General features: G+C 41.3%; 1 protein-coding gene across 11 annotated transcripts in view; it reads left to right on the top strand.

The window, feature by feature from the left end:
• Positions 1 to 12,274, top strand: part of sfi1 (SFI1 centrin binding protein) — a 139,897-nt gene that overhangs the window by 58,652 nt on the left and 68,971 nt on the right. For all 11 annotated transcript variants that reach the window (XM_060843802.1, XM_060843803.1, XM_060843810.1 and 8 more), the window contains 2 exons: positions 6,693 to 6,871; positions 9,454 to 9,529. In XM_060843802.1, the coding sequence (XP_060699785.1) occupies positions 6,693 to 6,871; positions 9,454 to 9,529 (255 nt within the window). The remainder of the gene's footprint in view (positions 1 to 6,692; positions 6,872 to 9,453; positions 9,530 to 12,274) is intronic.

Genomic DNA, 12,274 nt, shown 5'->3' with positions numbered 1-12,274 from the left:
ATGCCTTGGACCCTTATCACTTTATACCTCGGTTGGCAGAGAGATGGGAACCGGAACTACGGATCAATGGATGGGGTAGCTGGTGAACAGGCAGATACAGCATGCAGAGGGTCTATGAGGAAGGATAGACAATTGATAGGGCAAAGTTGCTGTCAGTGTGATGGGTTGAAATGTGTCTATTTTAAAGCAAGAAGTGTCATGAATAAGGGTGATGAATTTAGAGCGTGGATCAGTACTTGGAGCTACAATGTTGTGGCCGTTACGGAAATTTGGATATATCACAGGGGTGGGAATGTTTGTTGGATGTTCTGGGATTTCAGTGTTTCAAAAGGAATAGAGATGGAGGTAAAAGAGGTGGAGGAGTGGCATTGCTAATCAGGGATAGTATCCCAGTTGCAGAAAGGGAGGTCATCGAGGAAGGTTTGTCTACTGAGTCAATATGGGTAGAAGTCAGAAAAAGGAAAGGAGCACTCACTTTATTGGGAGTTTTCAATAGATTCCCCCACTAGTAACAGAGACACAGAGAAGCAGATTGGGAGGCAGATTTTGAGAATGTGCAGAAGTAACAGGGTTGTTGTCATGGGTGAGTTCAACTTTATCGATGGGGACTCCCTTAGTGCAAATAGTTTAGATGGAGCAGATTTTGTCAGATGTGGCCAGGTAGGATTCCTGACTCAATATACAGATAGACCAACTAGAGGAGAGGCCATATTGGATTTGGTGCTTGGCAATGAACTCGGTCAGGTGTCAAATCTCTTAGTGGGAGAGCATTTCGGTCATAGTGATCACAAATCACTGACATTTACTATACTCATGGAGAAGGATAGGAGCAGAAACTATGGGAAAATATTTCATTAGGGGAGGGGGAATTACAATACTATTAGGCAGGAACTGTGGAACATAAACTGGGAGCAGATATTCTCAGGGAAATGCACAACAGAAATGTGAAGGTTGTTTAGGGAGCACTAGGTGTGAGTGCTGGATAGGTTTGTCCCACTGAGACAAGGAAGAGATGGTAGGGTGAAGGAACCTTGGATGACGTGGGATGTGGAACATCAAGTCAAGAGGAAGAAGGAAACTTACTTAAGGTTGAGGAAGCAAGGATCAGACAGGGCTTTAGAAGGTTATAGGGTAGCCAGGAAGGAACTAAAGCATGGACTTAGAAGAGCTAGAAGGGGGCATGAGAAACCCTTGGCGGCTAGGATTAAGGGAAGCCCCTCACTTATGTACGGGACAAGAGGATGGCCAGAGTGAGGGTAGGACCGATCAGGGATAGTGAGGCTAATTTGTGCCTGGAGCCGGAGGAGGTGGGGTGGTCCAGTATGCTTCAGTATTCACTAGTGAGAGGGATCTTGTCATTTGTGAGGCGGCATGAAACAGGCTGATTTACTCAAACAGGCTAATGTTAAGAAGGAGGATATCCTGGAAATTTTGAAAAACATGAGGATAGATAAGTCACCTGGGCCAGACGGGATATAGCTGAAAATGTGTTGCTGGAAAAGCGTAGCTGATCAGGCATCATCCAAGGAGCAGGAGAAATCTCCTGCTCCTTGGATGTTGCCTGATCTGCTGTGCTTTTCCAGCAACGCATTTTCAGCTCTGATCTTCAGAACTGCAGTCCTCACTTTCTCCCAGATGGGATACGATGGGAAGCGAGGGAAGAGATTGCTACGTCTGTAGTGATGATGTTTGAGTTCTCATTGTCCGCTGGAGTAGTACCAGATGATTGGAGGGTGGCAAATGTTATTCCCTTGTTCATGAAAGAGAGTAGAGATAACCCTGGGAATTACTGACCAGTCAGTGTTACATTGGTGTTGGGCAAGTTATTCAGGGGATTCTGAGAGACAGGCCCTATATTGTTTAGAAAACCATAGTTTGATTAGAGATAGTTAGCATGGCTTTGAGAGGGGCAGGTCATGCCTCACAAGCCTTATTGAATTCTTTGAGGGTGTGACAAAACACATTGATAAAGGTAGAGCAATGGGTGTGGTGTACATGGATTTTAGCAAGGCGTATGATAAGGTTCCCCATGGTAGGCTCATTCATAAAGTAAGGAGGCATGGGATACAGGGAAATTTAGCTGTCTGGATATAGAATTGGCTGGCCCATGGAAGACAGAGGGTGATAGTAGATGGGAAAGTATTCAGCCTGGAGCTTGGTTATCAGTGATGTTCAGCAGGGATATATTGTGAGACCTCTGCTCTTTGTGATTTATATAAATGACTTGGATGAGGAAATGAAAGGGTGTATTAGTAAGTTTGCTGATGACACAAATGATTGGTGGAGTTGTGGGTAGTGTGGAGGGCTGTTGTAGGTTGCAACGGGACATTGACAGGATGCAGAGCTGGGCTGAGAAGTGGCAGATGGAGTTCAAGTTGGAAAAGCGTGAAGTGATTCACTTTGGAAGGTCAACTGTGAATGCAGAATACAGGGTTAAAGGCAGGATACTTTGCAGTGTGGAGGCACAGAGGGATCTTGGGATCCACATTCATAGATCTCCCAAAGTTGCCAGCCAAGTTGATGGGGTTGTTAAGAAAGTGTATGGTGTGTTGGCTTTCATTAGGAGGGGGATCGAGTTTAAGACCAGCAAGTTATACTGCAGATCATTAAGCCCTGGTTAGATCACACTTGGAATGTTATCTTCAGTTCTGGTTTCCTCATTATAAGAAGAATGTGGAAGCTTTAGAGAGGGTGCAGAGGAGATTTACCAGGATTCAAGGGATGAACTCCGATTTCTCCAGCTTCCTCATTTCCCCTCCCCCCACCTTGTCTCAGTCCCAACCCTCGAACCAGCACCACCTTCCTAACCTGCAATCTTCTTCCTGACCTCTCCGCCCCCACCCCCACTCCGCCCCCACCTCGACCTCCTTCCACCTATCGCATTTCCAATGCCCCTCCCCCAAGTCCCTCCTCCCTACCTTTTATCTTAGCCTGCTTGGCACACTATCCTCATTCTTGAAGAAGGGCTCATGCCCGAAACGTTGATTCTCCTGCTCCTTGGATGCTGCCTGACCTGCTGCGCTTTTCCAGTAACACATTTTCAGTGGTGGTAATAGAATCAGATAGATTAGAGATATGTAAGCGACTCTTGGATAGACACATGGATGATAGTAAAATGATGGTATGCAGATTATTTTGATCTTAGAGAAGAATAAAAGGTCAGCATAGCATTGAGGGCCGAAGGGCCTGTAAGATGCTGTACTGTTCTATGTTCTATTCTCGTGCTTAATAAAAATATGTATAGCTTAGATTTAACTTTAACAATTGAATTGGCATCGACTGTCATTTGAGAAAGAGAATTCCAAACCTCCACTACTCGTTGTGTGTAGAAATGCTTTCTAACATCTTTTTTGAATGGTCTGGCTGTAATTCTCAGATTACAGTCCCCTGGTTTTGGAACCTTCAATCAGTGGAAATAGTTTATCTTTATCTCCCCTGTCTTTCCTGGTTAGTAACCTGAAAACTTCAATTAGATCATCCCTAAAGCTTATAAATTTGAGAGAATAAAGGCTAATTTGTCTAATCTGTCCTCATAATGAAGTCCAGATATCATTCTTGTAAACCTGTGTTGAACTCCCTCCAGGGTCAAAACATCCTTCCTAAGATGCGATGCCCAGATCTGCTCACAGTACTCCAAGTGGGCCTTAACTCGGGTTTTGTATAACTGCAACATAATGTCTGCACCCTTATACTCCGGCATGTTAGACATGAAGGGCAGAATTCCATTAGTCCTGCTGACTATTTTCTGCACCTGCTTGTGGCATTTTAAAATGTTATGCACCTGAACTCCCAAATCTCATTGGGATCCACTGTATTTAACTTTTTGCCTTCTAAGAAAAAATACTCAATGTATCCTTTGAAATAGATAACCCCACTTACTTTTATTAAAATCTATCTGCCACAGCTTTACCCTTTCACCTAATCTATCAAATTCCTGTTGTAATTTACTGTTGTTAACATTGTTTATAATGCTGTTCAATTTTACATCCTCAGCAAATTTCGATGTTTGACTTTTAATGCTGTTATCCAAGTCATTGGTGAGTGTTGTGAATAATTGAGGCCCCAATATAGATCTCAGCGAACTACACTGGTCACGACCTGAGTATTCGCCCATTATTCCAATTCAGTTTCCTGCTGTTCAACTAATTTCCGATCTATGTCAGTAACATGCCGTCAACTCCATCTTAGGTAATAGCCTAGTTTGTGGGACTTCATAAAAAACCTTCTGGATGTAAACAGCATCCATCGATTTAACTCTATCCACCACCTTTGTTACCTCTTCAAAAAACTCTTGCGGTTTGTCAGGCATGACTTGTCATTCTTGAATCCATATTGACTCTCCCTGATTGAAGTGATTAGTTACTCTATCCTTGATAATAGACTTAACAATTTCCTCACCAGAGATGTCAGGCTAAGTAATTCCCTGGCTTCCCTCTGTCACCCTTCTTAAAGGATGGATTGACAGGAACAAATTTCCAATGCAGACATACAACTCCTGAATCCAGGGAACTTGGAAAGATTATGGTTAGAGCATGGCAATGTGCTCTCCTATCTCCTTTAATACCTATGAATCAAAACCATATGGTACTGGGCATTTGTCACTCTTCAGTTCCAGTAATTTTCCTGTTATTTATGATTTACTTAAGATAGTCTTGTTTGCGCCCCGTCACTGATCCTCTGCTCGGTTCTTCAGGATTTCTGACAAGCTATCCTCCTTTTCTGCTGTGAATACTAAAACAACATAATCATTCTGCTGTTGGAATGAACAGGTATAAATATGGAACTAATTAAAATATCAACCTTGACCCAAGTGGGTTGTGCCTCTGACTCAGAAAGTTTTGGGTTCAAACTGGAGACCATAGATGTTGGCACTTAATTTAGATTCTTACTACAATGCTGCACTGATGGAATACTGTACTAGGTGGGTACTGTATTTGGGATGGTATGTTGAACTGAGGCCCTGTCTGCCTTCTGTGGTGGGTGCATAAATTCCTATAACATTATTTGAAAAACAGTGGCGTTCTCCCAGTATTCTAATCAATATTTCTTGTGCTCACAACTGTACTAAAACAGATTATCTGCTCTTCCATCTCACTGAAGTTTTGGGATTTTCATATATATATATATTATATTTCTTTTAAATGTCATTTTGCAATTATTGCATTCAAAAATGGCTTGTTACCTGTGAAAAAGATTTGTGGTGGTGTATTATTCCAATGATATGATTTTTTTTGTTTCTTCACTGGTTTTTCTTGGTAACCAATACAATTTATCTCTATGTAAAGCCTTTTTTTAACACATTATACCCCATGACACTTCACTTCTTAGGAATGAGACTGAGCTACATAAAAAGATATTGGGGTAGATTGAAGTGGTTACTTTCAAGGGGATGAGAATTGTCGGGAGGAAATTGCCGAGTTTAGGGTCTGGGCAGTTGAAGGCCTGGCCTCTGGTACTGAAGCAATTCAAACTGGAGAGGTCCAGAAAGGACAGAATTCAAGGCACATTGAGACCTTGGAGGGTTGTCCAGCTGGAGGCTGTAAGATGTTCAGGAGATGTGACCCATGGAGGGGTTTGTAAACAGATGAGAATTTTGAAATCAAAGCTTTGATTAATCAGAATTCAATGTCAGTCAGCAAACAGAGGCCTAATGGGACTTGGTGCAAAGAGGGACACAGGCAGCAACGTTTTGGATGACATCAAGTTTATCGAAGAAAACCAGCCAGGGGTGCATTCGAATGGTCCTTTAGAAGAAACAAAGGCATGGATGAGAGTTGTAGAAGGACAAATCAGTTGATTTGTGTGATATTATGGAGGTGGAATTAAACAAAAATTAATGGTGTCACAGATAATATGGTGAGAAGCTTAACTCAAGGTCAAAAATGACACTGAGGTTGCAAACAGTCATCAGGCAGTCATTGGGAAGAAAAGGGATTATGTGGCCATAGAATAGAGTTTGGAGAAGGAACCAAAAACAATGATGTTAGTCTTCTGTCTATTTTATACTGTGAAATTTCTGCTGCATTGGTGCCGGATGTTAGAGTCTTGAAATTTAGAGACAATTGATGGGTCGTGGAAAGGAATGCTAAGGTTGAGTTGAGTGTCAGTGCACAAGCTGAAACTGATGTTGTGACTTCAGATAATTTCACAGAGGGGCAGCATGTAGATGAGATGTAAAAGGGAGTGGGAGGTGAGTGTCGATCCCTGGAGAACACCAGAGGTAATGGTGTTGGAGTAGGAGGGGAGCCATTCTCTGGTTATGACTGGACAGATAGAAGAGGAACCATGTGAGAGAAATCCCACCAAGCTGAATGACAGTAGAGGGACACCAGAAAAAAGGATGGTGCAGTGAACTGTGACAAAGGTTGCAGGCTGGTCAGATTGATGATGGCCTGATAATGCTTGCCACAGTCACATGGGATATTTGTGATTTTACCAGTTTGGTTGGCTGGAAACCACATTGGATTTCAAACAAGGTCAGCATGGATTTGGGCATGGTGAAGGAAAGGCAAGGGCTGAAAGTCAAGGGTTACTGTTTATGGAGAGGAGGTAAGGTTTAAAGATTTGAAGCAGGGAGAGAAGGCAGAGGAAGGAAGACAACCAGTGACAATATCAATTAATGTGGAAACGAGGAGGGGAATATCTGGTGTCCGATTGGGAGGGTTTTGATGGAATTATTTCTGTTTCTGCAGGCTATGATTCATTATACTCGTTGCGTGTTGCTGCGGTTCTGGTGGAACTGGCGTGAGAAGACTGCCGTCTTGTTGGAGGAGAGAGAGAAGGAGGCCATTGCTGAAGATCACTTTAAACATCAGTTGCTGCGTAAATCATTGCACTTTTGGAAAAAGACTGTGGCAGAACAAATAGCAGGGTATGGGTACTTTGGAAATTCTGCTTCATGTTTCTAAACTCGGACGACGCTAAACTTTGGGCTGTAATAGCTGAGTGGGTATATGACTCTTGTGGTGTAACAAGGGGATGAGTCAATAAGTCCCAGATTTGATACTGCAAGGCATATGAGCATTGGTGATCAACATAACCTGTGATCCTCTTCTAGTCAAATAGCCTCCCAACTCTTATTTTATGTACTCTCAGGGAAAGGATGGTCACTTCTCTAGCATGCTAGAGAGCTGTTGGGGTGCACAAAGCTACCTCTCAGAGTGAACAGTACTCTCACGCAAGCTGGTCTTAAATGTATATTTACAAAGATGTAGCTTTTGCATAGCACCAAGAGGCTGCAGCTCTAGCATTCATATTATGACTGAAGGGGCAATATTGTAATTGCCAAAGTTTCTTCCTTCATACTTCCTAAAGTGTACAGCCTCTACCCTCCATCTGACGTTTTCAGATATTGATCAATGTCTGAATGAGATTCTTGTGTGCATTACAGTAGCATGCATTTGTACAAGGCTTATATAGTTAAGTTCAGAATTTGACACTCAGCCAACTACATCAGGAAATATTAAAGTGCTGGAATAGAAGAGTGGCCATCGCTGGAACTGACTCCCCAGCAGTACAATTAGAAATTAAATCCCTCAAATGTTAGGCTTGGTCTGCAGAGAGTACTGTTCATTGTATAAAACTATAACAGGCTGTTACTCCCAACCAATTTGTGTTAACTTTTGTCACTATGTGCACTGTAATCCTAATGTCATTTTGTCTCCTATTCCCCTATCCACTTTTTTCCCTAAATTCACCCACCATACTATTAACTTTTGACATGTTCTCTGCTTCAATTGCTGACTTTGAAGTGAATTCGACAGCCACATGCTTGAAGTGAGAAATTACTCAAGAGCCCAGGTCTGTCACTGATCTTAGCTGTACATTGTAAGGAATCATGTAATCATATCCCTTTCTTTTTGGACTGTAAACTGGTGGAAATTGGACAGTGTTATGCACCTGCAATATGAAAAGAGTTTTGTGATTTGGAAGAATTAAGTGATATGCATATTTAGTTGTGCAAGATGAAGATGAAAGCAAAGTTGCCATTGTCTTAACAAACCATAGGGCTAGTCTCTCATTAGACCAGGTGGGGAGTATAACTTTTGAGGGTCACCAAAACTCAGGCAAGGGGAAAGGTTGACAAGGCGAGCCCTTTATGTTACCCTCAGCTGGGGTGGGAATTGAATCCATGTTGTTGGCATCACTCTGAATTGCAAATGAGCCATCCAGCCAACTGAACTAGTGTCTGAAAAATTCTGGAATTTAATATTGAGGAATTCTTAACATTACACTTAGAAACACATCATTTCCTCTGTCTAATCATACCTTGTTTTATGTAAAAGCACATTTATCTTGGTTTTGAGGATGTAATTAATGGAATAGATAAGGCAGAGCCAGTAGATATAGTTTATCCCTTCCTCAAAAGGCATTGGATGCAAAACCTTTTAGTATTTTCAAGGCAGTGATGGTTAGATTCTTGATTACCCAGGGAATAAAGGATTATGGGGACATGCAGGAATAGAGTTGAGGTTAAAATCAAATCATCCACTCTCATTCTTTGTTCCTTTGTGTACATAGATTTTGAAAAGAAATCACACAAAAAGTTAACACAGCAGATAAGGGCATTTGGAATTGGGAGTAATGCATTAGCATAGGTACAGGATTGTTTAGTGAGCAGGAATCGGGATAAAGATTAGATAAGCATTTTGAAGTTTTTCAGTGAGAGTTCTGCAACGTTCAGTGCTTGGGACTTCAGGTATTACAATTTAAATAAATGACTTCAACGAGGAGACCTTAAGTGTTGTACCAAAGATTACTAACAATCTGGGAGGGAATCTGAGCTGTGACGAGGGCATAAACAGGCATGTATGGATAGGTTAAGTAATTGGGCACCATGATGGAAAATGGATATAATGTAGGGAAATATAACATTACTTACTATGATAATTAGAATAGAAAAAACAGAATATTATTTAAAAATCTGTGTAGATCTTAAATGTTGATGCAGAGAAAAGAAATTTTGCTAACTTAGACAAGTTTGGGATAAGAGAATTATCCTGTGAGACTGAGTAAATAATACCTAAGCTGTCTGGAGTTTGGAACCTTGTGGGGCAATCTCATTGAAACTTACAAGATTCTGAAGATTAAAATAGGTTATTTCTCTAGATTGGGGCATTCAGAACATGGGGTGGTTAGGGTTAGGGATATGCGGATGGGGGTGGAATGGGTGTGTCTAAGGATAAGGATTATTTAGGAGCAATTTCTTCACTCAGAAGACTGTGGACCTTTGTGATTCTCTAGCCAGGAGGTTTTGAATGCTACATTATTGAATACATTTAGGGTTGGAGTATGCAGATATTTGTTCTGTAAAAGAATTGAGGGAAATGGTAAGGGTGTGGGAATGTGAAGGTGGGGCATTAGATCAGACATTATCTTTCTGAATGGTCAAGGGGCCATGTGGTCCATTCTTACTCCAGTATCTTCTCTTAATTATCTCTGTCTCTACGCTAGACGAGACCATGAAGTACGAGCTGTAAGACATTGGTGCAGATGTCGCTTGCGCGGAACCTGGAGGGCTTGGCGGTTGGTAAGGAGTTTACCATTTGTTTCAGTCACATGTGATGAGGAATAGCAACCACGTTTTACTGAATAAAATTTCAGAAATCCCTGTACATATTTTTCCATGTCTTGGTTAAAATATCAGTGAGTCAGAGATATTTCCCTAAGGTATATTGTAGTTACAGAAACCATTCAACAATCCGAATCAACCAAATGATGTTCAGTTATAATTTTAAAAGTATTTGTTAAACAGAAATCAAGCTCATCTGTTAAAGTACTTTTGAATAAACTAATTAAAAGCTTTGTTTAGTTTGAATTACACTTCTTTCCCTAGTTCTAACATGTGCAGCAGAGTGTTGAATTTCTGGCTGCTTAAGCTCCTTGCACATGCATATTTTTTGAGCAAGATTGAACAAAATTATATATTATTGTCAACCTTGTTCTGTGCTTTTCTGCTCAAACCCCAGCTGTTCAATTGCAGCAAAGTCTCTCTGTGCCTTCCACATTCATTGCCTGTCTACCTTGTGAGCAGAGCCTTGATGTCTCTGACCAGCATGTGGATTATCTCATTGTCAATTCTCATACAGTATTCTCTGTGGATCCAAAGTCTTCCCTTAGCTGTCAATCCAAGATATCTCAAGATATCCTCCAACTCAAATGCATTATTCAACAAATTTATCTCAAACATTATGCAGTATTCAAACTGATTTTTAAAATCTCATTCCACAGTGTCCCTGCTTCGTTCTCATGCTATTTGAGTTGGAGGTTAAGTCAGTTTGCATACAATGTCATTTGACTGGATAGAAACCTGGATTGAAAATCTGCTTGTTGTTATGCGACATATTTAGAACAATCTGTTTCGAGTTTCTAGTAACCATGGAGCCAACCACTACCCCCAACTTAGCAGAAAATTAGCCATTTTTTGCTAGTCACAATGATGATAGTTGTGACAAATGAATGACACATTTTCAAAGCAGGTGGACTTTTCTGATTTGGTACCTGGAACATTTATTTATATGTGTGAATGGGTTGTGTTGCTGACCAGGTCAGTATGTACTGTTAAACCCTAATTGCCCTTTGAAGGTGATGTTGAGTTGCATTCTTGATCTACTGCAGTCCCTGTGGTGTAGATAGACCCTCAGTGCTGTTAGGAAGGAATTTTAGTATTTTGACTCAGCAACACTGAAGGAATAGCAATATAATTCAAGTCAGGATAGTGTGTGGCACAAGGGGAAACTTGATGGTGGTTTCTCATGCATGTTCTGGCCTTGTCCTTCTAGGTGGTAGAAGTTCTAGGTTTGTAACATGCTGTTGAAGGACTCTTGATGAGTTGTAGAGAAAAAGGAATGACTGATCTCACTCCTGATTGCTGTTTTGCTAGAATACTTGTGTAGACATTGGGTGAAATTTTCCCAGGCTGTTGGAGATGTGTTGATACATGGGGAGACTTGGAATGTATGCCATCAGCTAGGTATCCCAACATACTTCCACCTCCTTCCAAATTTCCCAGGGATGCATTGGTAGAGAAGTCAGGAACCCCCACAGCTGAAGCAGGAAGCCAAATAAACTCTGGAAGGAAATAATTACAAGGGCTTTTCCCATTGTCATCAATGTCCTTCAACACTAGAATGATCTTTGATAAAACTGACAAGATCTAAGCACTGGCCACCTATCCAGGCCCACACTTACCTGCATCTGCACTTTTCTGTTGTCAGATTTCATAGCAGCATGGGAGTTGAGGCATCACCAGCTATCTTTTCTAGAGCCGCATGCTCCTTTATAGGATTGGGCACTGAGATATAACTGGATGGGAGTGCGAGTCCCTGAATAAAGGATTTATGCACAGACAAAACAGGAACAGAAATGGACCATTCAGCTCCTTGAGTCTGCGATTTTATTCAATAAGATTACAGCTAATTTGTGTTTCAAATTCCTTATTCCCAACGACCTTGAAAATCTCTGATTCTGGTTAAGTTATGGAATTCATCTATATAAAACAAAAACAAATGACTGCAGATGCTGGACATCTGAAACAAAAGCAGAAATTCCTGGAGAATTTCATCAGACCTGGCAGCATCTGTGGAGAAAAAGCAGAGTTAACATTTTGGATCCAGTGACCCTTCACAGAACAGCTGAAGAAGGGTCACTGTACCGAAATGTTAACTCTGCTTTCTCTCCACAGGTATTGCAAGACTTCCTGAGTTTCTGAGGTAATTTGTATTTTTGTTCAAGAATCAATCTTTCTCTGTCTTAAAAATATTCCACTACACCAGGTTATAGTCCAGCAGGTTTATTTGGAAGTACTAGCTTTCCCTTTTGCTATAAATTCTGTGTCTTATGAGCCTGCTTATGCCCAAAATGTCGATTCTCCTACTCCTCGGATGCTGACTGACCTGCTGTGCTTTTCCAGCACCACATTCTTGACTATAACCTGGTGTTGTGTGATTTTTAACTTTGTCCACCCCAGTCCCATTCCAGCATCTCTACATCTTAAAAATATTCAATGATCGGCTTGCACCACCCTCGGAGGCAGAAAGTTCCAAAGTTCCACAACGTCAGAGAAAAAAATTCCCCTGATCTCTGTGTAAAAGAGCAATTTCTAATTTTAAAATAGTGACCGTTAGTTCTCAACTTGCTCTCAAGAGGGAACATTGTTTCCATGTCCAACCTTGTTAACACCATTCAAGATCTTACAAACTTCAACCAACTCTTCCCTCAACCTTCTAAACTCCGGTGGAAACAAACTCAGCCTGTCCAAACTATCTTCGTAACC

Source organism: Hemiscyllium ocellatum, chromosome 24 (assembly GCF_020745735.1).
Source record: "Hemiscyllium ocellatum isolate sHemOce1 chromosome 24, sHemOce1.pat.X.cur, whole genome shotgun sequence".
Lineage (NCBI taxonomy): Eukaryota > Metazoa > Chordata > Chondrichthyes > Orectolobiformes > Hemiscylliidae > Hemiscyllium > Hemiscyllium ocellatum.
The sequence above is the reverse complement of the archived record's forward strand: the minus strand, read 5'-3'. Positions and strand labels throughout refer to the sequence as shown.